Genomic DNA, 27313 nt, shown 5'->3' with positions numbered 1-27313 from the left:
ATTAACTACTTAAATGATAACAGCGGAGATATGGACCATGGTGCCTAAATCCAATTTTGTTCACTGGAATTAAATAGTTCCGATTTGTTCCCGGCGCACCTTTATTTCTATTTAAATAGCCATTCATTGACTTCTGGCAATAAGACATTGTGAAGTGATTAGTCATAGTGATTTCTCGTCATAATATGGATGAGTGACGCTCATGGCTACCTTGCCGAAGCCCCTACAGTCAGTCCAAACTGGATAATGAGCACGGATTTCCGTCCGGGTTTCAGCGATGTTCTCCTGTCCTCTGCGATCTTTTTACTGAGTTTCATTACTTTAGTAAATGGGGATGCACGGATTGGTGAGTTTGTTAACTCCGAATTGCTTTTATTAGGTATAGGCAGGTCCTTTCAGCAAACATAAACGCAGAAAAAATGAACGTGAATACATTCTGAACTTTTCGTATTAATGTATCAGTTAGCATGCTTAATGCGCAGTCATTTGAAGTATTTGGTGTACTTGGGAAACAGGAATCTTTTTGGATAATTATGGGACATTTGAAATGATACTGAAGGAACGATAATCTCTTTTCTAGCAAGTTTAAGGTCTTTTCACACAAACAGTCGGCAAGATGTACTTTATGAAGTCCTTCAGTTAGTTACAAGGATTGCAAATCAGGGAGGTCAGGTAAAATTTCTATGGGTTCCAGCACATGTAGGGGTGAAGGCGAATGAGAGGGTGGATGAGTTGGCAAAGAGGGCGTTAAAGAAAGAAAATGTGGAAATGCACATTAGTATCAGTAAAGCAGAGGTTAAGTGTGTAATCTGGGAAAAAGTCAACCGAATGTGGCAAGAAAGATGGGACAGGGAGGGGAAAGGGAGGCATTTATATCAAATACAAAAGAGTGTTGCAGGTACTAGGGTAGGTAATGGAAACAGAAGAGAGGAAATTGTGTGGACTAGGTTAAGGCTGGGGCATTGTGCATTAAACAAAACATTGAAAATGATAGGGAAACACCAGACAGGATTGTGTGAGGAATGTCAGGAAGAAGAGTCAGTAGAACATGTAGTTCTGAGTTGCAGGAAGTATGGGATACAGAGAGAGATGATGAGAAATGAATTAAGGGAGTTGGGGATGCAGGAATTCACATTAAAAGGGTTGCTGGGCATGGGCTGAGCACAAGTCTAGGTATTTTTAGCATTTTTAAGGGGTACAGGGTTTTTTTTATAGAATATGACGAATAAACAGGAATAGGATACTAGAATGGTCAAAGATGGGAGGGTGAAGTGTAGGTTTGTGTGTGTGTGTGAGATTGGGTGAAGGGATTTAGAATGTATGTCTAGTGCACATTCTGGAGCAGAAGGTGGCGGTAATGCACCATTAAGCTGGATGCCAACCGCCGTAACACAAGAGACAGACAGACAGATAATCTCCTTTATCTCTGAATTTTACTGAAGTTTGGATCACTGAGATGGTTACCTGTGCAACAGGCAGGAAATACAGTAATTTATATGGCATTTAAATGGTTAGATGTAATGATTGGATTGCTGTTTAACCATGTTCCATATCACTGGGAGACCTAGCAATAGATATGACGTAAGTTGTTCTGTTCTTGGTTACTGGCAATGCTGTTGAACTCTCACAAAATGTCACTTCCAACTTTGGAGTGTTAAGATTTTGATGTACTGATTACAGTGATAATGGATTAATTGAATAATCCACAATTGAAGTAGCATCATTTCGTGCCAAAAAGGAGAATAAAATGCTACTCGTAATCATTTATTTGAGCTGCCTCTTGTGCTGCTAATTACCACATCCAGCATTGTTTTTTATCGTCTGAAAATAGGCAGTGCTTTTTAAAAAAAAAAAAGGCATGTGTTGCTGGTCCTGGCTGTATCAAGGCCTTGAAATTTAGGCAAAATGAGCACTGTACAAAATATATATTGTATCCTGTGCTTTGCACTACATCTACAATATGGAATTTTGGAAAATTATAGACCATAAGATCTAGGAGCAGAATTAGGCCATTTGGCTCATCGAGTCTGCTCTGCCATTTCATCATGGCTGAACCAATTTTCCCCTCAGCCCCAATCTCCTGCCTTCTCCCCCTATCCCTTCATGCCCTGACCAATCTAGAATCTTCATGCCCTGCTCAATCAAGAATAGGGTGAGGTTTGATGTGGAAATTACACGTGCGGATAAGGTAGCAAGTTGTATCTATATTACCACCCTTTTAAAAACAGATTATCTGTAGTTTCTTAGTGTGAAATATGGGCTAGAGAATGTGCATTTAGAAGTGAGTTGGGGAGGTAAGAGTTAAATGACAGTGATATTAATCAAGGTTTGTCAGTTTAACTATATGTTCTTGGGTTTCCCTGGTCCGGTCAGTGGAAAGAGGGTGGGAACACAGTTACAGTGGAGGGGACGAAAGAATTGGGTAGACAAATCGGGAGTGCATCCTAGAGAAGGATGGCAATGTTTTAAGTTAGTGTACATTTTGTAAATACTGAATTGAGTCATGCAAATATGGTAAATATGATAAAACTATTTTTTGTTTAAAAAATCCAATGGTAGTTCTGTCATTATTTCTGTAAATGGTTTTGCAAAATTTGTGAAAATTGATGTTGGAGTTTATTCTGTTTGAACTCCACTTGGGAGCTCTGAACTACAACCTTACATGGCTGCTTTGTTACCTTAGATAAGAAATAAGAGAAAACAAAGACTGTGAACATTGAATTGCTGAAATAAAACTGGAAATTGTTGAAAAAACAGCCCAGGCAGCAAATATGAAAAGGCAACCTGGGTTAATATTTCTGGTTAATGACTTCTCACCAGAACCAGCAAAGATATGAGAGAAACATGTTTTACGTGCAGTGATAAAGGAGAATTAGAAGAGGAACATAGGGAAGGCTGTTGTAAGAGGTTAAAGTACAAAACATAATATTGCAAGATAAAAAAGGATGATTGAGAGATAGAAGTACAAAAATATCATTCCACATTAGGAATAAATAAAAGTAGAATCTGTTGCAAAAGGAAAACACTGCGAGTGCTGGGAATCTAAGCTGAAAGGTAATTAAAAAGGTAATGTTCATCATCCGAAACTCAAAGTCAGTTTTTATCCAGAAGGTTGTAAAGTACCCAGCTGAATTAAAAACATACAAGGTGTTGGGGCAACATTGAGCTTCGCTAGAACAACAATAGGGATAGAGCTGGAGTTGGATGGAGATTTTAAGTGCCAATTGATTGGGATAAGTCCATAAGACTTAGAAACAGAACTAGGCCTTTGGCCCATTTGATCATGGCTGTTACATTAGCCCTCTCAACACCATCCTGCTGCCTTCTCATCGTACTTTTGATGCCCTTACTAATCAAAAACCTATCCGCCTCCGCTTTAAGTATACCCTGCAGCTTGGCCTCCACAGCCCTCTGTGGCAAGGAATTCTAAGATTCATCCCCCTCTGGCTAAAGCAGTGGTTTCCAGCCTGGGGTCCACTGACCCCTGGCTTAATTGGACTGGACCATGGCATGAAAAAACAGTCAGGAATCCCTGGCCCAAGGAATTCCTTCTCATCTCTGTTCCAAAGGAACATGTTTCTATTCTGAGGCTGAGCCCCCTGGTCCTAAGTAATCCCACTATTGGAAATACTTTCAAAGTCCGTTCCATCTAAGCCTTTCAATAATTGCTAGTTATTTAAAGGGATCTTGGGGGACATGCTTTTAGTCAAGTGGACAGTGCTTACCCAATCTACGTTCAGTCTACCTGACATGGAGGAGCAGAAAATGAAATGTACCGAAAGGAGTATAGTCAATTGCTGCTTCACCAAGAAGAAAGGGTGTTTGAAGCCCCTGAGAGAAGAGGTCAAAGGGCAGCTGTTGCATCTACTGGGCGTTGCATGGAACTGTGCCACAGGAAATGGCTCTGGTGGAGATGGACTCTGGCTTTACTGATTCAGATAACGAGGGGTGGCATTATATTGGAGCCACTGGGAATGGAAGATAATCACCAGATGAGGAAATGTTGCAGGGTTTCCTCCAGGTGCTCCGGTTTCCTCCCACATTCCAAAGGCATTTCAGCTAGTAAATTAATTGGTCGTTGTAAGCGGTCCCGTGTTTGGGCTCAGATTAAATCAGAGGACTGCTGGGTGGCGCAGCTTGAGGGGCCTATTCCGCACCGTATCTCAATAGATAAACAAATAAAAAGAACTCTGTTCTGGATGAGAAGTGGTAAGGTGCATACGATGTCAAGGGTGCTGTGAAACACAAAGAAAGGAATCTTGGTTGCGAGGGGAAGGGGACGATACATCAGAAATGCTTGTGTGGAGGAGGGTGTCCTGGGACAGACGCGATGGAGACAGATACTGGGAATGAAATTTCTTGCAGGAAGCAGGATGTTCAGAAATGTTTTCAGGATGGGAGTCACTGGCCTTTTGAATGTCTTGTGGTATACCTATCCTCTAACATGGAAATTCCTGGAGGGATGTCCTCACTCTTATCTCTAACATCTTGAGGCCAAATACATTTCCCTACCTTCTGTCGGCATAAACCAGACAGCAGCTTTCACACTGCTCATACCAATGCATGCTTAACCATTTTAATGCATGCAAATATCCCTTGTCAGATAATGACAAGGAAATTATCGGACGAGGAAGTGTGGGAAGTAAATAATAATGTGTTAAACAAGAGGAAACCTACAGATGCTGGAAGTCCAAGCAACACACACAAAACGCTGGAGGAACTCAGCAGGCCAGGCAGCATCTATGGAAAAGAGTTAACAGTCGACGTTTTGGGCTGCGACTCTTCGTCAGGACTGGAGGGAAAAAAAGATGAGTTAGAAGGGGAGGAAGAAACACGAGGTGACAGGTGAAACTGGGAGGGGGAAGGGGTGAAGTAAAGAGCTGGGAAGTTGATTGGTGAAAGAGATACAGGGCTGGAGAAGGGGAACTCTAATAGGAGAGCACCAAAGGCCTCCATGGAATGAAGAAAAGGGGGAGGAGCGCCAGAGAGTGCAGGTAAAGGGATAAGGTGAGAGAGAGAAAAGGGGATGGGGAACGGTGAAGTGGGGTGTGTGTGGTAGCCATTACCGCAAGTTCAAGAACTCGATGTTCATGCCATCAGGTTGGAGGCTACCCAGACGGAATATAAGGTGTTGCTCCTCCAACCTGAGTGTGGCCTCATCACAGCAGTAGAAGAGGCCATGGGCTGACATGGCAGAGTGGGAATGGGAAGTGGAATTAAAATGGGTGGCCACTGGGAGATCCCGCTTTTTCTGACAGAGCCTAGGTGCTCGGCAAAGTGGTCTCCCAATCTACGTCGGGTCTCACCGATATACAGGAGGGCACACCGGGCACAGTAGATGATCCCAACAGGCTCTCAGGTGAAATTTGTTAATGCGTTAAAATTTCTTTGGTAATTTTGCTATTGCCTTGGGAAATTAACTCCAGGCTTGAGATAAAGGTCTCAATACTGAGCAAATTCATCAATTTCATTAATCAATTTTCTACCCTTAACCAATGAATTGAGCTATGTATTGTAAATGTAAGGCATGATGAAAAGCTTAGATTACAGGGGTAGTATGTGATTGTGCTTATATTTTCAAGTGTAATGTAGTGGTTATGGTGTAGTGCTATGATTTTTGTAACACCAGTGCTAAGAATAGCAGGATGCACCTGTGGAAATGGTCAGTATAGTATCTGGTGAAACATGGGCTCAGGAAACCAGATTCCATTGGGGAATTCTGTACTTTGATACTCCTGATAAGCAGAACGCCGACACTATTTGTAAGGGTTCTATGTGCTGAGCCTCTAGGAGGCCAAGGGCAGCAAACTAAACTGTTTTCCTGAAACAGTCAGTGACTTTTCATAGCAAGAGAATGAGTGCCTCATTACAAAAAATAAATAATGAATGTTTGGATAATCTTTGACACACTGTGAGATGACAGACCACAATCAACAGAACTTGGCAAGTCAGTTGAAGTTTATTGTCATGTATGCAAGTACACTGAAGGTTTTAATATCACTTTTATTTGTCACCTGTAATCAAAGCATGCGGTGAAATGCCATGAACTGCATTGTTTGGGTCCGTGACCAACACAGTTCGAGGGTTGTGCTGGGGGCAGTGTGCAAGTGTCGCAGTGCTTCTTCCGGCAACATAGCACGCTACAGCTCACTAACCTTAACCCTAACTGTGCGTCTTTGAAACGAGGCAGGAAGCCGGAGCAGCCCGAGGAACCCCACACAATCACGGGAAGCATGTACAAACTCCTTGCAGATAGCAGTGGGAATTGACCCCGGTCTGTGATTGCCGGCACAAAGAGCGTCGGGGTGCACCCGTGCTGACGGTCAGTGAGGAGGCGACTTTGTTACCAATCCTCTCCGAGGTCTTGCTGATGAGGAAGTTGGGTATTCACCTGCAGGGGGCATGGTGTAGAGACTCCGGCCCTGAAGCTTGATGACTTTGGATGGCTTGATTGTGTTGAACACTGAACTATAGTTGAAGATGGATATACGAGTTCCTGTTGTCCAAATGGTCTAGAGCAGAATGAAAAACAGAAGAGTCCTCACAACAGTTTGAAACTGAGCTTGATCCTATGATCTTCAAAGTTCTAAGTAAATTTTTTTTATCAATGAACATATATGTCACCATATACTACCCTGCAATTCATTTTCTTGCAGGCATTCACATCAGAACAAAGAATCAATGGAAAAACTACACACAAAGACTGACAAACAACCAAGGAGCAAAAGAAGACGAACTGTGCGAATAGACAAAAATTAAATAAGTACTCCGAACATGTGTTGTAGAGTCCTTGAAAGCGAGTCGATAGGTTGTGGAATTCGTTCAGAGTTGAGGACAGTGAAGTTACCCATGAAGGTTTGATAGTTGAAGGGTAATAACTGTTCCTGAACCTGGTGGTGTTGGATTTAAGGCTCCCGTACCTCCTTCCAGCAGCAAGGATGATGAGGGTCCTGGGTGATGCATACTGCTTTCTTGTGGCAGAGCTCCTTGGAAATGTGCTCAGTGGTGAGGAGGGCTTTTCCAGTGATGGACAGGACTGTATCCACTACTTTTTGTCGGCTTTTCTGTTCTTGGGCATTTGTATTTCCATACTGGACTGTGATGCGACCAGGCAGGATACTCTCCACTGTGCATCTATAGAACTTTGTTAAAGTTTTAAATGACAAGCCAAACCTGTGCAAACTTCGAAGAGAGTAGAGGTGCTGCCGTGCTTTCTTCGTAATGGCACTTGCACGTATGTGCTTGCAGGGGAGAATTTAGTAGACTGATTTTGAAAATCTTTAACTCAATAATTTTCAATCTGAAGTAGTCTTGCAGATCTTACTGAGAACCCTTTGGTATAAGTTACATAACAATCTAACTCTGCAGAACACATTCAGCTATGTTCTCTTGCACTGCTACAAATGTGTTCTTTTTCTCAGACCACTTCTAAATGGTGCAGTCACTGAAGTTTCATCAGAGGGAGAGGCTGTCTGTTCAAATCTTTGGTCTGATGACAGAAATGTTCTTGTTTTTCATCCGTGGGGTCTTGGGGTCTGGTAGTGGACCTTGACATTGACAGCTTCACCTGAAGAGGGCAGGCACTATCACTGCAATATTAGGCAGCATGTGAGGTACTGACAGAGGACAGGTATTGAAGGGGATGCAATTAAAAAGAATTCCCACTCCTGTGCTTCCTTTCATTGTGATATGTTACGTGAATCTAACCAAGATGTTATTCCCTATAATCATAGATAAAGTCCTGCATGTTTTACAGTGTTGATGTTATTACAGTGATTGATGATGTATGCCAGTGACTACTCTTTCCATTAAATGCATTATTACTGCAATACATAGCATGGCACTAATACTTAAGATGGTTTCCCTCAATCTCTCAGCAAGCATGCACAGAACTGTTAGAAGCATTGCAAATTCTCTGCTGATACTTCAGAAACATTCTGCTCCTCCAAAGCCCTGAGGAATATTATCTATTTTTCTCGAGATTAGAACATAGAACATAGAAAACTACAGCACATTACAGGCCCTTCGGCCCACAATGTTGTGCCAACCATGTAACCTACTCTAGAAACTGCCTAGAATTTCCTTAGTGCATAGCCCTCTATTTTTTTAAGCTCCATGTACCTATCTAAGAGCTCTTAAAAGACACTATTGTATCCGTTTCCACCACCGTCACTAGCAGTGATTTCATGCACCTACCACTGTCTGTGTGAAAAACTTACCACTGACATCCCCTTGGTACCTATTTCCAAGCACCCTAAAACTATGCCTCCTTGTGTTAGCCATTTCAGCCCTGGGAAAAAGCCTCTGACTATTCACATGACCAATGCCTCTCATCATCTTATACACCTCTATCAGGTCACCTCTCATCCTCCGTCGCTCCAAGGAGAAAAGGCAGAGTTCACTCAACCTTTTCTCATAAGGTACGCCCTCCAATCCAGGCAACATCCTTGTAAATCTCCTCTGCACTCTCTCTATAGTATTCACATCCTTCCCGTAGTGAGGTGACCAGAACTGAGCACAGTCAAGTTCTCCGATGCAGATGCTCCCTAGTTGTTCCTGGTGCTAATGCCTGCTTTTAATCACTTGTGATCTGTGGGCCGCCAACAACCTTCAGTACAAGTATCAACATCCACACTTGTGATCTCTGCTTTCCGTCTCTGCAGGACACCAGGAAGAAACAGAAAGCTGGAGGTGGCCCTTTACCAATCCCAGTACTTGCTGTTCCTGTGAGCAGGTGGGAGTGCTGAATCACTTGGCTGTTGGAGATCTCACGGGTTAGAGTTTCTAAGCTGGTCTGAATGAGTCCTGGGCACTTCCCCAGTGAGTGACTGTTACCATGTAGTCCTGCTCCTGGATAATTTGTAGGCCTGCGTGAAAATTAAAGCAAAGTAGAACAGTCAACATAAGAATAAAATAATATTTTTCAAACATTGTGATCTGAAGTCTTCCGAATTATGAGTCTCTCATGGAATGTGCTTAAACATATGACCTGCAACAGCCAATCCCCAGCACCACCACCTCCTCATGGATGAAGAGAAGTTTATAAAGTTATAACAGGCATAAATAGACAAATGGTATGTTTTTCCCAAGGTTGGCGTGCCTAGTACAAGAGGGCATGCATTTCAGGTGAGACAGGAACACACAAAGGAGATGTGCTAGGCAATTTTTAATACGTATTCAGAGAGAGATGCATGCCTAAAACATGCTGCCAGGTGGGTTACTGAGGATAATTATGACTGAGGCATTTGAATGTGCAGATGATGGAAGAACATGGACATTACGTTGGAAGAAGGTAATATTGTTTAATTACTAGTTTAATTAGTTTGGCCCATTCTGTGCTGTAGTGTTTTATGTTCTATATTCTAAATGGCTGGAGAGATGGAGGACCTTTTCCAGTTACCTGTTTCTTTCTGGTGTTTGTACTCTCTCAGAAAGCTGGATGGCATTAATATGGGTATTAAAATTATTGCAGAGGGCTGGAGAACAATTCAATGGCAAGGCCGCAGAGGAAGGGGTTATTACAATGCTCAAAGATGAGGGAGTTGCCAGTAGTGCCTACGCAATGAAAGATCGCCCACACTGAAAATCGCCAACAAGAACATCAACCCCAAATCCTCAACCCCCTCCCTTGCAGAAAAAACTAACATATCGCCTCGACGTATAGCCAGAACGGCGCGCCCTTCCGTAGAGAGCGACCACCGAGCACAGTGGCTCTCCTCTGCCCTTGCCTCGATGCTTCGGTCTTCCTCGATACTTTAATCGGCGAGAAATAACCCTGAGCCCTATCTCCGAATTTCTCCTCAAGGCGGCTTGTGCGCGCGCTTGTGCCTCTTTCCTGGAATTTTCTCGAGGACAGCAGAGTGCTAGATCTCTCAGTCAAACTCCAAACTGTAAGTCACAGGCTCCAACAGTTTGAAAAACATAATTAAGGTAAAAAGAATAAGTAGAAGACATAGAAAAAGTGAAATAATTGACTATCTGAAAGATGTCGCCTGAGGAATCCTTGTTCATTGGTGCCATCTTGACTGGAAGCATTTTGATGTATTAAAGTTTCGGGACACTAATGATGACCAAAAATCAGATACTTATTGCTGGTGGGTTAGAAATGAAAGGTAATTGTTCCACCAGCTCCTCAATCTATTTTACAATATTTGGTGTATCTTATTTATTTAGCTATCTCATCCAATGGTATGACATCGGGGACCTATGCAGGCGTGAGATCTGCTGATAAGACTGTGAAATATTGCAGATTGAAACCTTTTTTTTTCCTTTCAGAGTGTGGATTAAGATTTGTCGCTGAGAAGTCAAGCCAGTCACGGATAGTAGGAGGTCGTGATGCAGTGAGAGGGGCATGGCCCTGGCAAGTTAGCCTGCAGCTGGCGGGTAGCAACATGCACGTGTGTGGAGCAACAGTTATTAGTCAATACTGGCTCTTATCAGCAGCGCACTGCTTTCCTCAGAAAGACGGTTTAAAGTATGTTCACCAAACAATATCAGTTTATTATTCTGTAGGATGCAATTGAACAGCTTTTGTCTATTTCTTTTGTACACTTTGATTAAAACTTTGGGTTCCTCCTTGTCCTGCTTCATAACTGCCTTAAAACTTATGGTCATCATTGTCATGTGTAGCCGACATGGGTTTCAATATAGGTTCACTTAATGTCAGAAATATATACATCCTGAAATTCTTTTAGGATGTATAAAGTACATCATGTATAATGTTGGCTATCATGGTCCCATGACCGTGATTGCTCTTGGCAAGTTTTTCTACAGAGGTGGTTTGCCATTGCTGCCTTCTGGGCAGTGTCTTAACGAGCCCAGCCATTACCAATACTCCTCAATATGCTCGCGTAGCGGGGACTCGTGATGTGCACCATCTGCTCATATGACCATCTGCCACCTGCTCCCTGTTTGGGATGGGGGGAGAGGGGGGTCCTCGTCAGGTGCTACACCTTGTCCGAGGTTGACCTGCAGGCTAGTGGAGGGAAGGAGCGCCTTGCACCTCCTTTGGAAGAGATGCATCTCCACCCTACCACCCAGTCACGGTCATTCTTCAAAATGCTCTTCCACTGTTGGCCCATTAGCATTCATTGTTACAGTGGAATTTTTAAAATTTTTTTCCTCCATTCTTTCTTCTAAGTTGTCTAGAATATTTAAGGAAGCAATTAGTTTAGGTAAATTACCACAATCGTTTTATGAAGCCTCTATTTCCTTAATTCTTAAAAAGAATAAAGATCCTACGGATTGTGCATCCTATAGACCGATATTTCTTCTGAATGTAGATTCAAAAATTTTTTCAAAAATTCTAGCTACTAGACTGGAGAAGGTGTTACCTCAAATTATTTCCATGGATCAAACCGGATTCATCAAAAATCGCTATTCATCTTTTAATATTAGGAGGTTAATGAATATTGTTTATACCCCCTCACTTACTACCCCGGAATGTATTATCTCATTAGATGCTGAGAAAGCCTTTGACAGAGTTGAATGGCCTTATTTATTTAATGTTCTTGAGAAATTTAATTTTAATTTGACATTTATATCTTGGATTAAATTGTTATATTACTCCCCGGTAGCCTCGGTCTGTACAAATAATTATAGATCTCCTTTTTTTCGTCTTTTTCGCGGTACTAGGCAAGGTTGCCCTCTTAGTCCTTTACTATTTAATATTGCTCTTGAACCTTTAGCAATTGCTATCCATGACTCGCCAAATATTGTTGGTATTACCCGTGGAAATGAAATACATAAACTATCATTATATGCAGATGATTTGTTGTTATATATCTCTAACCCGGAGAAGTCAATTCCTACTATCTTAGATCTGTTAGCTCAATTTAGTAACTTTTCTGGTTACAAATTGAATCTTAGTAAGAGTGAATTATTCCCTTTAAATAAGCATGTACCTATTTATGGACGTTTACCATTTAAATTGGTTACTGATTCATTTATATACTTAGGGATAACAATTACAAAAAAATATAAAGATTTATTTAAAGCTAATTTTTTACCTTTAATTGATCAGATTAAAATTTTATTTACCAAATGGTCCCCAATCTCTTTGTCTTTGATTGGTCGGATTAACGCTATTAAGATGATCATTTTGCCTAAATTTTTGTATATATTTCAATCGGTTCCAATTTTTATCCCAAAATCTTTTTTTGATAACGTGGATTCAAAAATTTCCTCATATATTTGGCAGAATAAAAATCCTAGGTTAGGTAAAAGATATTTACAGAAATCCAAGAAGGAGGGGGGACTTGCCCTCCCAAATTTTAGATTCTATTATTGGGCAATTAATATTCGATATTTAAAATTTTGGCTACAAGATTTGGATGCATCTTTAAACCCTCATTGGGTAAATCTTGAATCTAATTCATTACAAGGGTTTTCCTTGGGTTCGGTTTTAGGAACTTTACTTCCTTTTACTTCTTTTAAATCATATAAACAAATGAATAACCCAATAGTTAAACATACTTTACGTATATGGTTTCAATTCCGAAGATTTTTTGGGTTTAATCAATTCATTCTAGCAAGTTTACTTTGATTGGAAAACCAAAGGTATAATATCTTTTCGCGATTTATTTTTGGATAATTGTTTTATGTCTTTTGATCAACTTTCTAATAAATATAATTTACCCAGATCTCACTTTTTTAGATATTTACAGATTAGAAACTTTTTAATTACTGTCTCTCCTAATTTTCCACACCCATATCCAATGGACACTTTGGAAAAAATCTTAGACTTAAATCTTTCTCAGAAAGGTGTAATAGCAATTGTATATAATATAATTATGAATTTATGTCCTGATGCCTCTAATAAAATTAAAGCTGACTGGGAAAGAGAACTTGAGATTAATATACCGACTGAAAAATGGGAAAAAATTCTTCAGTTGGTGAATTCATCCTCTGTATGTGCTAAGCATAGGTTGATACAGTTTAAAGTAGTTCACAGGGCTCATATGTCCAAAGATAAACTATCTCGTTATTACTCTTATATTAATCCAATATGTGACAGATGCCAGTCTGAGATTGCTTCTTTAACTCACATGTTTTGGTCATGTCCCTTGTTGGAGAAATATTGGAAAGATATTTTTGATATTATTTCAACGGTCCTAAATCTAGACTTACAACCTCATCCAATTACTGCTATCTTTGGATTACCAATGATAGACTCAAATAATTTAACCTCTTCATCACGAAGGATGATTGCATTTCTTACTTTAATAGCTAGAAGGTCCATCTTGTTGAATTGGAAGGAGATCAACCCGCCTACAGTATTTCATTGGTTTTCACAAACTATGGTGTGTCTGAATTTGGAGAAAATTAGAAGTGCAGTTTATGACCCTTCTATTAAGTTTGAAAAAATTTGGAGGCCATTTATTCAGCATTTTCATTTGATGTAATTTGTTCATTTCCAAACTGGTTTTATTTCTCTGTACTGTTGTTGGAGGGGAGTGGAGGCGTCGACGCTGAGGTTTTCTTCTTTTCCATTTTTAAGTTGTTAGTTTTGCCCAAGTCTTTTAGTTTAGTTTAGTTTTTTTTTCTTTTGGGATGGGTTTTTTTTTCTTTTTTTTTTTGTCTTTTTCCTTTTTTTTGCTTTATATTATCCGTGATCAGTTCTACATGTATGGGAGTTTTGGTAATTTCCACTATTGGTTTTGCAGTTACTCTTTTTTTAAATGTAACAATACATCTCATATTATCTGTATTATTGCTATGTTTTGTTTCTATATTTTGAAATTAATAAAAAGATTGAAAAAGAAAGAAAGCATTCATTGCAGTTGTAATTAATGTAAAAGTGTAACTCGAATAAGGATCTTTTAACACAACCACTTATCATGAATATGTGCGATCATGTTTGCTGTTGTGTGCTGGGGCAGCAGGCTGAGGGTAGCAGACACCAACAGAATCAACAAACTCATTCGTAAGGCCAGTGATGTTGTGGGGATGGAACTGGACTCTCTGACGGTGGTGTTTGAAAAGAGGATGCTGTCTAAGTTGCATGCCATCTTGGTCAATGTCTCCCATCCACTACATAATGTACTGGTTGGGCACAGGAGTACATTCAGCCAGAGACTCATTCCACCGAGATGCAACACAGAGTGTCATAGGAAGTCATTCCTGCCTGTGGCCATCAAACTTTACAACTCCTCCCTTGGAGGGTCAGACACTCTGAGCCAATAGGCTGGTCCTGGACTTATTTCCTGGCATAATTTACATAGTACTATTTAACTATTTATGGTTTTATTACTATTTAATTATTTATGGTGCAACTGTAACGAAAACCAATTTCCCCCAGCATCAATAAAGTATGACTATGACTAATATACTATTATTAGTTATAGATCACGTGAAGCCTCATTGTTATGTGTTTGATCTTACTGTCATTTTGTGCAGTCAGATAGGAACTTGGTTATGGAAGTGATTTTTGGTCCCAGCACTGATGGTTGTTTCCTTTTCTGCCATCCCAGCAACAAGCGTGTCTGGAAAGCAGTGATAGGGCTGACGGAGCTGGAGAAGGCTGATACATGGACAACTACACGGAAAATAGAAAGACTAGTACTACACGAGAAGTATGCTAACCTCAAAAATGATGTGGCGGTGCTTAAAGTGGACCAGCCAATCAAGTTTGGGGACTACATCAGGCCAGCCTGTTTACCACAGCCAGGCATCTTTCATATTGACAAATGGACCAAATGTCACGTTACAGGATGGGGACTTATGGAGCACAATGGTAGTATTTTTATGAGTACTTTTATATTAAAAGAGAATGTCTTACAAGTCGCTGTTTTTACAGAGCCCTTAGCCAAATTAAATTAGATTTTTGTTCAGGCTTTAATTTAACATTAGCTTTTTCTGAAAGTGTGCCTTTGCCAAATAGCCATGCTGGTCAGTATGGAAACCTCAATTCCAGTGGAGACTTAAACCATTTTGGGTACATAGTTAAAATAGTGTTGTTCAAATATTATCTCACTTGCGTCAAATCAAACAATGAATAATTTTGTAGCTACATACATAATCAAGATTCAGGTACATTTATTATCAAAGAATGTATAAATTATACAACCTTGAGATTTGTTTGCTCACAGGTAGCCTCAAAGCAAGAAGCCAGAAAAAAAACCCCAATTAAAGAAAAAAAGAATTAAAAATAGATCAACTCACTATGTGTAAGAGAAAGCAAAAAAATACAAGTCATGTATACAATTGAAGTGGACAATAGCATTCCGGACCAAAAATGAGTCCTCAGATCCGAACCCTGGAGTAGCCTGGCATAGGCCCAAAGCCTCACCTATCAGTTAATCTTATTAGCATGCACAGAGCACGCTCAATGTAATCATCAAAGTAATAACTGTGTTCGTTCTACCCTGTGTTCAGATGTGATCTGTAGTTCTTTCTGCTGTTGACAAGATGATGCTGATGCCTGTTGCGTGTATGAGAACGTTAAAATGTTTAAAAGCATTAGCACTTTAAAACAAAATTAAACAAGTAATCGTTAAAGCATTTTTGAGATAACCGGAACATGCATTGCTCATGTTAATAATTGTTTGTGGTTTTGATGATATATTTGTGGTTTTATCTGTGCAATATTTGTACAGTAAATTAATTGATCTGCAGAGTTTGATTATGCCATTGTCACCAGATTATCAGGCTTTTTTGTTAAAAAGTGGAGGAAATATATTTTTACAATATAAAGGAACTATTCTGAAGGTGTGTTCATGTATTAATCATTGTCTGTTTAATGTGCTCTAATGAAGTCCTGATAATGTTGAATAATTCAGTTAGTAAAAGATACAGACCAGTGGGACACTATGTTAGCAGCTTCCTAGTTTCATGGTGTGTGAAGCTCATCTTGAGTTTTACTGGATTAATGAAGTGTTATTGGAGCTCCCTCAAATGGTTCTTTTGGTAAGTGCAGGGATAGTGCGAACTCACACAGGTTTAGAAAATCTATCCCTCAATCTTGATCTGTCATGAATTAGTAAATCTCCACTATGGTACTGGTACTGTGACACACATTGGTAACGAACAAGATAATTGTTCTCACACTTCCTGGTTGGTAATCTTCAACAGAGATGTACATAAAAATTGTAAATATTGGAAATACCCAACAGATCAGGCAGCGGCCATGGAAAGAGAAACAATTAATTATTCAGGTATGGAACCCTTTATTAATACTTTCTATTTTTATTTCATGTTCTCAGCATCTAACTTTCATTTACTGGAGATTATAGGTGAGAATAGATTGGGCTTGATTCTAATGCGCTCCCGTGTAAAATAGATTATCAACACCCCAGGTTCAAAGACTGACTCATTCATGATTTGTGTCCATGTTATTACACCACGAAACTCAGGAGAGCACGAGGGATACAAATGGTAGCATTTTATAATGTATTTAATTATTGCCTGTTGTTTCTAAATAAATGTCATTAAGGCTAACATGGTCCCAACATATTGATGCAGCTATAAAGAAGGCAGGACAGTGGTTATATTTTATTAGAAGTTTGAGGAGATTTGGCATGCTATTAAAACACTCAAAGATTTGTACAGATGTACCATGGAGAGCATTCTGACTGGCTGCATCCCTGTCTGGTATGTGAGGGCCACTGCACAGGATCAAAGAAAGCTGCAAAGAGTTGTGAAATTAGTCAGCTCCATCTTGGGTATTAGCCTTCTTAGTACCCAAGACATCTTCAAGGAGCTGCACCTCAAAGGTGGCATCCATCATTAAGAACCTGCACCACCCAGGACATGCCCTCTTCTCATTGTTACGATCAGGAAGAGGGTACAGAAGCCCTCACACTCAGCGGTTCAGGAACAGCTTCTTCCTCTCTGCCATCCGATTTCTGAATGGACATTGAACCCATGAGCACTCCTTCACTACTTCTTTAATTTCAATCTTTGCACTAATTTAATTTAACTATTTTATATACTTGCTGTAATTCTGTTTTTCCCCTTATTATCATGTTTGCATTGTACTGCTGCGGCAAAATTAACAAATTTCACGACATGTGCCAGTGATATTAAATCTGATTCTGAACTCCAGGAAATGCACATATTGGCAATGAGCCACACGTTACATCTTCTACATTAGACCTTAGAACTAGCTGAAGAAAACGCCTGCAGTTTGTTCAATCAGACCTTTCCCTTCACTTTCTTCCTTCTCTTCATATTCTTAAAAGACTCCTCAAGTCTTTGATCACCTCTTTAGATCCCGCTCCCTTCTACGGATTCTGCTATGCACATGGCTTGGGGAAGTTATGATTTTAAAAGTACATGAGATGGGCATGAACATTTTTCTGAAGTTGACTGCAACTGAAGAAGATAAAAGACAATAATCCTGAGGACTTAGAACATTTCAGAATTCAGCAAACACAGACAAAGGCATTCAAAGGGAAAATAGAATATTTGATCTTGCTAGCGAAAATCATAAACAACAATAAGAAGATTTGATACATTGGCCTTCATAAATCAAAGTACTGAGTACAGCGGTTGGGATGTTATGTGAAGTTGTATAAGATGTTAGGTCAATTTTAGAGTATTGTCGTCACCTACCTACTGGAAAGATATGAGTACGATTTCAGGAGTACAAGAGATGATTGGCAATGATATTTGCAGGACTTGAGGTCCTGAGTTATAGGGAAAGGTTGAATTAGTTAGAAATTTGTTCCCTGGAGTGTAGGAGAATGAGGGGAGATGTGATAAAGGTATACAAAATTATGATAGGGTAAATGCAAGCAGGCTTTTTCTACTGAGCTTGGGTGAGACTAGAACTAGAGGTCATAGATTAAGGGTGAAAGGTGAAATATTTAAGGGGAACCTGAGAGGGAACTTCTTCACAAAGGAGGTGGTATAGATAGAGTTAATGCAAGCAGGCTTTTTCCATTGAGTTTGGGTGAGACTAGGACTAGAGGTCATAGATTAAGGGTGAAAAGTGAAATACTTAAGGGGAACCTGAAGGGGACCTCTTCACTCAAAGGGTGGCGCAAGTGTGGAATGAGCTGCCAGTGGTAGTGGTGGATACGGGTTCAATTGCAACATTTAAGAGAAGGTTGGTTAATTACATGGATGGGAGGAGTATGGAGGGCGATGGTCCAGATGTGAGCTAATGGGACTAGGCAGAATAACAGTTTGGCACAGACTACATGGGCCTGTTGCTGTGCTGTAGTGCTCGATGACTTTAAAGGATAAGTCAACATCGATTTATAAAGAGAAATCACATTTGATAGATCTGCTGGAATTCTCTGAATTTGTGACTTATTCAAGAACTAACATGATGTGGTGCGTTCATTATAATAGCCTCTATGGATTTGTAAAAAAAAAGGATTCAAAAAAAGTTAATCCTTACAGAAAAGAGAAATTATCTGGCAAAAATTAAGAAAATCCTAGAGAAATAAAACTAATATTCTGTGTCTTCCTTCTTGGAAGGAGACACAGAAAAGTAATATAACAGTGGAGAGACATGTGTCTAGAATAATTGCCAAAAGAGAGCTGTATGTCTATAGTAAGAGTGGATTCAGTGAAATTAAACTCCGCTATCCTGTGGAATGACATCATATGAAGCCTCCCTTAAGGTCTGATGTGTTGCCTGAAGATCTTTGCTTGCAGCTTTGGATGGGAACTACATAGATCTCACTTCAGTGTTTGACTCCCTGTGGAAAATGCCTTGATGCTGTTTTTTATGCCTTTCTGGTCAATTCCGCGATTTTTTTTTGGCAGAGAGCTATTTGGACTTTCGCACTATACACAGCACGTGCTTGCAACATCAATGAGGGTGAAATCCGATTTCCAGGGAAAAGTATTCATACCATGTGCCACGAAGATGAGTCAACTAAAGTTAAATTAAGGTTTTGCCACAGTTATTCTGAGTGGCATTGGGGTTTCTTTTTAACTTTGGCTCAAGGGTGGCAAGTCTTCAGGTGAGCATAAGCCCAGCCACTCCCCAGCTCCAGCAATGCCCACTTCCCTCGCCACATCACCACTTCTCCCCGATTTTCATTAGACTGAACCCATGTGCTAAATTTCAAAAATTAGGCTAAAAAAAAGTGATTGACATGAACTTGAGATCACATGGTTGTCCTGGCCACATCAGATTTTATATCCCTGTAAATGAAGTTGTAAAACTTAGAATTTCAGGGTGAAGCAGTCACTAATTGTCAAAACTTCACTCTCCTCCAGTGCCTTCAACCTAGCCTACTCTTGGTTGAAAGAATGGTTATACATTGCATACAGGGAGCAAAGATAAACTAGTGAAACTTAAGAGACAGGTATATGGAGGAATTTAAGGTGGGGGGTTATATGGGAGGCAGGGTTTGAGGGTTGGCACAACATTGTGGGCCAAAGGGCCTGTACTGTGCTGTACTATTCTATGTTCTATATTCTAAAAGTTGCCTGAGTGGAGTGATATTTCAAGGCCCTACCTGTTTTAAGTGATATTTTATACCTTCCATCCTGCAAGTAAACAAGCATTTAAAGAACTCCCTCGTCTAGTTAATGACCCATGAACAAAGCTTAATTCTGCAAATGGCATCTCGGCAAAGAAAGTTAATCTTATTGATAGGTTTAAATACTAAGCCACAGTGCAAGAATAGATGATCAGACTGTGAAAATTTATCTGTGCAAATGTTTTGTTAATGTTATAAATTCCAGAAGATTGGTCTTTGCAGAACCAATACACCATGTTGCATTTATTTGTTTTCGGCATCTTTCATTAGGATTTGATTGCATTGAATATTCTCCAGTACTATGGACTTGTTTGTGCAGTCACAATGTTTGTTTGTACTATCAATTCCTATTCTGCAGGCCTGCCCTAATTCACAGCAGTGTGCAGTACAGAAGTACTATAGGAATTAGAATTAGAATTTTATTTCTTACATTCATCTCACAACGAGGGAGTGAAAGTCTTTATGTTGCATCTCCGTAGCTATGTACAAGCAATAAGGAAGGGAAATGTGGGAGGATAGTGCCCAAACACTCATATATAATTGTTTTGTATACATGTATGTACCTGGGTTTGATGCTAGCTTCCATTGCTGTTCATGTGGAGTTTGAATGTTCTCTCTGTGATCATGTTTTATCTAAGAAAAGTTTTGCTCCAATTTGAAAGGGCCCAGAGGAGGTTCACAAGAATGATTCTGGGAATTAAAGGGTTAATGTATGAGGTGCATTTGATGGATCTGGGTCTGTGCTCGCTGGAGTTTGGAAGAATGAAGGGTGACCTCTTGAAGCCTATTGAACATTGAAAGACTTGGAGTGGATGTGGAGAGGATGATTCCCGTAGTGGTGCAGTCTAGGAGCAAAGGGACATCCCTTTAGAATGGAGATGAGGAGGAATTTCTTTAGCTAGGAGGTAGTGAATCTGTGGAATTCATTGGCACAGACAGTTATATAGGCCAATTCATTGGGTACATTTAAAGTGGAGGTTGATAGGTTCCTAATCAGTAAGAGCATCAGAAGTTACAGGGAATGGGGTTGAGAGGGTACTAAATTGGTCATGATGGAATAATGGAGCAGACTCGATGGGCCATATGGCCAAATTCTGCTCCTGTGTCTTATGGTCTTATGCCAATGAGCATGTGTGAGGGGTGGGGGGGGGGTTCACATTGAAACCTATTGAATGTTGAAAGATCTCGATAGATTGGATGTGGAGAGCATGTTTCCTATGGTGAGGGAGTCTAAGACCAGAGGACACAGCCTCAGAATAGAGAGATATTCACTCAGAATGGAGATAAAGAGGAATTTCTTTAGCCAGAGAGTGGTGAATCTGTGGAATTCGTTGCCACATGCATTGGGTATATTTAAGGCAGAGATCAAATAGATTCTTGATTAGTCAGGGCATGAAGGATTATGGGGAGAAGGCAGGAGATTGGGGCTGAGAGGGAAAATGGATCAGTCATGATGAAATTGTGGAGCAGACTCAGTGGGCCAAATGGCCAAATTCTCCTTCTATTTCTTATGCTCTTATGATCTAATAGATTACAGGGAAATAAGCAGGAGAATAGGATTGATGTGATTGCTCTGAGAGCCAGCGTAGACTCAATGGGCCAAACTTTGTTAGCAAATATGAGATCAATAAATAATATGATATTTAATTAGCTACAGGAGAAAAGTGAAATCAATTGACACAATGATTGATTTTTAAAATCTTTTTTATAAAACAGTTTGGTTTCCTGATTGTGCAACCAAAGCACATCTATATCTTGCATCACTGATGTATGAAAGAGCCATACTTATATTTCCATTGGCATTTGATGTTAATATTTAACTTAAGAGTGTCTCAAATATCTTGGACTTACTCCACTTGGCATTAAGCGGGTTTTATTCTGGGCAACGTTCTCCGGAACTCTTTTTACACCAGAGGAACAATGGAAGCTGGTTGATTAAGCTCACAGGGTTTCAAATGACAATGCCTGCATGAGGACAAGATGGGACAACACTGACAAGACAGCGAACATTTCCTGAACTACAAAGTTCTGACACCATTGGCATTTGCATGATGGAGCCTGGTTTTACCAACTGTCAGAGTGGAAATTCCGGGAAGTCTACCACATAACTTATTTCACTTCCTATTAATCTTCAGGAACAGTTCTTCATGGGCAATTGCCACAGTTTGGAAAATAACCAGAATTCTTTATTGGCCTTCAAGGACACTCAATCTCCATTAACTTATCAAAAGCAAGGCAGAATACCCAAGCTCTTTGGTTCAGTGAACAAGAGTAGGTACCTCACATTGGCCAATACATATTGACTAACTTCTGGTGGTGAAGGAAAAATAAGTTCATTGAATGTTATTTGTTATGTATTAAAGCAGAACATTTCTTTTTAAATAACTTAAGAAATTAGAATGCAGTTTTTTGGCACCACGTTACCAGCTGAAGGATGGGAAACACATTATGAATACATTGCAGAAAGTAAAAAGTTTACAACAAAATACAAGGGGAATGTTTATTGTAGGAAAGGGCAAATAATCTTGAATAAATGCTGATGAAAAGCAAGGAATCCTGTAAGCAAAGATCTACTTAGTTGCTATTAACAATAAGGAGTTCAAGCTACTTTAGGAAAGAGGAAGAAGTTTTCCAAGGATTCAGCCACCTGATAAGCAAATGCACCATTTTTTCTTCTGAAATTATTACTTTGTATATTACAAGTATTCACCAGATTACAAAACTTTAATGGAAATAAAATCTTTTTCAAAATATGAGTGGAAATTGTATCTCCTAGAAAATTATTTCAATCATTTTTGCTTAGGGTCATGCTTCCCCCAAGCAGTAAGGCTGATCAACACCTCCACCCACTAACCCACCCCTCCACACCCCCAACCACTATTACTTTGTTACTTTAGAGTACTGTGCAATAATCTTAGACATGCATATAGTTTGGGTGTCTAAGACTTTTGCACAGTACTGGATATTATGTCTTTCCAGTTACCAAGTAACACTTCTGAGCTAATACAAAGCTGAGTACTCTTATTTCTGTTTGCCAAGCACCTTTCTTTTTTAACCAATGTACAGTACTGTGCAAAAGTTTTAGGCACCTAGCTACATACATGTGCCCCAGACTTTTGCAAACTGCTGTATGTACAGACATTCCCTGTCTAGCATCTCTTATAGACATACAATTAATCTATGTATCTAAGTATAGTATGTATTTATATTTATAGTTTTTAAATAATTATTGTGTTCTTTATCTTTTGTGTTTTTTGTGCTATATCCGATCTGGCATAACAATGATTTTGTTCTCCTTTACACTTGTGTGCAGGAAATGACATTATACAATCTTGAATCTTGCATATTAATGTAAAGTGACTAATTTGGAAAACTTTCTCCTTGTTCCACAGGCTATAACCATCTGAAGAACAAAAGGATGGCTGGAACCGGGTTTTAGTTATTTGATGAGGGGAAATCTAGTATCAAAGACAAAAGACATGTCAGCCACAGAGAGGTCATATCTTACTGCATTAGATGGGGTGATAGATGTGAGAAATGAAACCCCACCATACTCACAATCTCTGGAGCACAGGCTGGAGAATAATGGGAGATGATGACTGGTCCAAGTGACCAGCACACTCCAGACAGCAGGCGCTTGATAACCAACATCCATTCACAAAATGCTTATTTGACATCAAGACAAACTCCATCTCAATACTCAGTGGCTGTCATTCAGAATGTATGATCCATATACAACTAAAACTTATCAAGATGTTTCTCCAGAAGACTTCCTTTTGCTGTCACCTCTGTCATGAGAAGGACAACATCAGGGTAATTCAAGGTTTGTGATTACTGGAGGAGTTGTTGTTCTTTGAACAACCTCTATCTTCCTCAATGTATCCTGTGATTGAATCTAAAAGATCTCGGAAACCAGGAGTATCAAAGGATGTGGTGACTGGAAGATGGCCAAGAAACAAGATTGACCACAATCTCATTGAATGGTGGAACATGCTGGAAAAGCTGTTTGAGTAATCTTCCATCTACATCTCACGTACTCTACTTTGGGCAAAACAAAAATGCAAACACACTCTCTTGTCTGTGCCCAGAAAAATTATGCACATCAAATGCATTCATTTTTCAGAGTCTGCCGTCAACCACCACAGTCACACATATGGATCACAGCCAGGATGTTATGCAAGGTTGAGGACTCTGATGCAAAGTTTGCCAAAGGTCAGAAAGAATAAAAAAAAATACAACACCCACAATATCAGTTTTGTTTGAAACCTTATTTTAGATATTAGAGATGTCAGTTCCATTTTTATATATGACGTAGAAGGCTTTTCAGCCTATCAAACCTCAGCGACTGCCTATACTCATTCTGACACGAATACCCATATATTCCAATCCCAACTACATAAGGGGAAATTTGCATGGTCAACTAACCCAGCATTTATTCATGCTCCAATGGAACATTGGTGGAAACTAAAACACGCAGAGGGAACCCACACAAGTTATAGTGGAAATATTGTTAACTTCTCATATACCACAGGAGGATTTTTCATTTTGTTTAGATTGCACTGATGATTATGAATTGTTGCTGGCCTAGCTATGCAATCCAGCTGAATTTCTCTTTATTTTCGTTTAGGTAGGGAAGCGCGTACTCTTCAGGAGGCTCAAGTTGAATTGATTCCTTTGTCAACATGTCAACAGAGCAACTGGTACGGCAAATATGTAGATGACAGAGTGATCTGTGCTGGTTTTGCAGGTGGAGGTATTGATGCCTGTCAGGTAAAGTACATTCTTCTTCCATAAGCAAGGAATACCTCTTTTATCATATGCTGAGAACTCCATTGATAAATCTACCCTACACTCAGTGACCACTTTATTAGGTACAGGAATGGAACCCGGTCTGGTCTTCTGCTGCTGTAGCCCATCCACTTCAATGTTCGATGTGTTATGCTTTCAGAGATGCTCTTTGGCACAACATTGTTGTAACATTGTAATGTCTGTATATTCACCTTGGCTATCCTCCTTTGACCTCTCTCATTAACAAGGCATTTTTGACCACAGGACTGCCACTCACTGGGTATTTTTTGTTTATCGCACCAATCTCTCTAAACCCTAGAACAGGGGTTCCCAACGTTTTTTATACCATGGACCAATACCATTAAGCGAGTGGTCTGTGGACCCCAGGTTGGGAACACTTGCTCTAGAGACCACTATGCATGAAAATCCCAGGAGATACTCAAACCACCCCATGTGGCACCAACAATCATTCCACAGTCAAAGTTGCTTAGATCACATCTCTTCCCTATTCTGATGCTTGGTCTGAACAACAACTGAACCTCTTGGCCATGTCTGCATGCTTTTATGCACTGAGTTGCTGCCAACTGATTAGCTGATTAGATAGTTGCATTAAAGAGCAGGTGTGCAGGTGTAACTAACAAAGTGGCCATTAAGTCTATGTATTTTTGAATTAATCTTATTCTCCAATTGGCTGAAGAAGAGAGACCAAATATAGTAACACTTACATTCGCACTTAGAATCTGCAAACTATTTAACAACATGAATAAATTAATGTGCATAATGCATCCCAGGGATGATGCATGAGTAGAAAAGGGTTTATAAGTTGTGCTTAGGTACAATAACGTGAACAAATTGTGCATGAATGGAACTGCCACACATGATATTTTTGGCCAGACTCAGAGTGTGATTTTTTTAAGTGTAAGTGAATACCAAACAGCATAGCACATCAGTAACACTGAAGCTGCTCTCAGCTTGTGCACTTTGCCCACATTGTATCACGGATGAGGTGCATGTGCTAGAACTGTGAATGACAAGCAACAGAGTCAAAAGCTGCTCATTTCAACAGGTGGTAGCTGCCGCATTGCAAAGTGTTTTATCTTTGAGTAAACATGCAGTCCACAAGCCCGCGCAAGTCAATTGCACAAACATGCCCTAGATTCCAAACGCAGTTTGGGATTCATTATTTGACCTTTTATTTGGACAAATTGTTTGTTGAGTTTACAGTAGAAAAGGTATTCGTGCCAGGTGGGGCACAGAATGGTAGGGGGTGTGGGATGGGGACAGGGCTGACTCCGATAATAGATTAAGTATTGTCCAATGCGGGACGAATATTGAGCAAGACTTCAGGGAGAACCCTTCTTCAAATTACTGCTCTGAGATCCTGTGGAGCGGAGAGGGACATCTCCCTAGCTGGTGGGACCAACAGCAGTGCAGCATCCCCCCCACAAGTGCACCCAGGTATCAGCCTAGATATTTTGTACTCGGGTGTCCGGGGTGGGAATTGAACTCGGAACATCGTGACCCTAAGGCAAGAGTGCTGCTTCAGCCAGCAAAGCAGAGGTAGCTGCGATAGGGCATGGTGACGTGGAGGTGGTTTCATACTCATTGAGTTTCTCTCTCCCAGGTGAGATGGAATATGTTGTTCCTTCCGTTCAAGTCAACATAGTTGACCTAAGGTCTAAGATCCAAAGAAGTTACAAATTTGAATATGTCCCAGAGACCTAAAATACCATAACCAATATTAATACCACCACCTAACATAAGGATTGATGTTCTGTGGTCAGACCTGAGGTTGTGTTAATCAACTCAGCATCAAAATGTGCACTGGCCAAGACAAGGGTAAATCTCACAATGCCTTGAAATAGAAGTATAATAACATATTTGTTTATGGTTCACATGGAGTTATCAATAGAGTTTTCTTATCTGAGTTCAATTATTATTTGTCCTTACATTGTTATTGACAATTTAAGATAGAAAAAAAAAGTGATGTCAAAATACACAGACTTCCTCTTTTTTGGAACTTAATGGTGTCCGCAAAACCTGTCTGCAAACAGACCGTACCTACAGACACCAGTCTAACTTTGTGTTTCCTAGGGCGACAGCGGTGGACCCCTATCATGTCAGTCTAAAGATACAAATCAGTTTTTTGTGGTTGGAGTAGTTAGCTGGGGACAAGGATGTGCACAGCGTTTTAAACCTGGGGTTTATACCAGCACAAGCACCTTTGGTGAATGGATTGAGCAGAGCACTGGAATATTAATTTCCCAAGATGAAGAAGAGCATAACGGTGTTTCTGGAGAAGCTGTTGCGACAGAAGAAAATCCAATAATGCCCACCACCTCAGAAGAACCTGTCGAAGAAGGTGGTACACAGTCACCCATTTCAATGATGCACAGAAATTCACCTGGACAAACAATTCTACTTTTAAATCTGCTTATTGCTTTATATTGTTTTTTTATTAGTTGTTAATCCTGAAGTTAAAAAAAGTTATGAAAATAATTTTCAGACAGAAACATAAATACCCTGAGTAAGATTGCTGTTGTGTCCTTTATTGAGGTATGTTCAATTCTCTGTCCTCCCTCACATTTCCACCCCTCAGTTGCATCTTAATTGAGCAAAGTGTTAAGCCCATGAAAGAGAAGGCATTCTTCCCTAAGTATGAGAACACTAAATGATGGAGGCACTCAACAGGTCAGGCAGCATCTGGTGGTTGACATCCGTCTGTCTCAAAGGACAATGGGTGATGATCATCATCATCACAAGCCTGGGTGGAAGGTATGGAGATCCTGAGATGCCCAGTCGTCAAGATCCCCCTCTCAGCCTCACCAGTGTAGTCCAAAGGAAAGCTTATGAAGCAATATGCTTGGCTGCAGGAGCTGCTGGAAGGATGTTCAATGACGTCCAGCTGCCTTAGGGGCTCCACTCTGGATTTGCTGTCTGGGTTTACTCCCGCAGCCTTCGTCTCTCCCGAGGCTGCCAACAGGGCAGTGGGGCTATTTGCCCATGGCTGGAGATCTGGCACACAAGCACCAGGGCGTACCGCACACCAGTGGGCCTGTGTGCTGCGTGTGCAGGGGCCAAAC

At 40.2% G+C, this 27313-nt stretch overlaps 1 protein-coding gene across 1 annotated transcript; it reads left to right on the top strand.

Moving 5' to 3' along the window:
• The first annotated feature begins 227 nt into the window (after window positions 1-227).
• Window positions 228-26748, top strand: LOC140187756 (acrosin-like). Its single transcript, XM_072243427.1, has 5 exons — window positions 228-346; window positions 10276-10474; window positions 14472-14734; window positions 24070-24212; window positions 26325-26748. The coding sequence occupies exons 1-5, from the start codon at window positions 247-249 to the stop codon at window positions 26697-26699; spliced, it is 1080 nt and encodes a 359-aa protein (XP_072099528.1). The 5' UTR covers window positions 228-246; the 3' UTR covers window positions 26700-26748.
• Window positions 26749-27313: the final 565 nt, after the last annotated feature.

The sequence above is a fragment of the Mobula birostris genome, chromosome 25 (assembly GCF_030028105.1).
Source record: "Mobula birostris isolate sMobBir1 chromosome 25, sMobBir1.hap1, whole genome shotgun sequence".
Taxonomy (NCBI): Eukaryota; Metazoa; Chordata; class Chondrichthyes; order Myliobatiformes; family Myliobatidae; genus Mobula; species Mobula birostris.
Note: the sequence above shows the minus strand (reverse complement) of the source record. Positions and strands in the feature narration are given on the sequence as shown.

Bases quoted from the DNA above. Each gene is read 5' to 3' on its own strand.
- LOC140187756 (XM_072243427.1), top strand. From the start codon at position 247: ATGAGCACGGATTTCCGTCCGGGTTTCAGCGATGTTCTCCTGTCCTCT. The intron at 347-10,275 runs GTGAGTTTGTTA...TTTTCCTTTCAG, and splicing joins AAATGGGGATGCACGGATTG to AGTGTGGATTAAGATTTGTC. The intron at 24,213-26,324 runs GTAAAGTACATT...TGTGTTTCCTAG, and splicing joins GAGGTATTGATGCCTGTCAG to GGCGACAGCGGTGGACCCCT.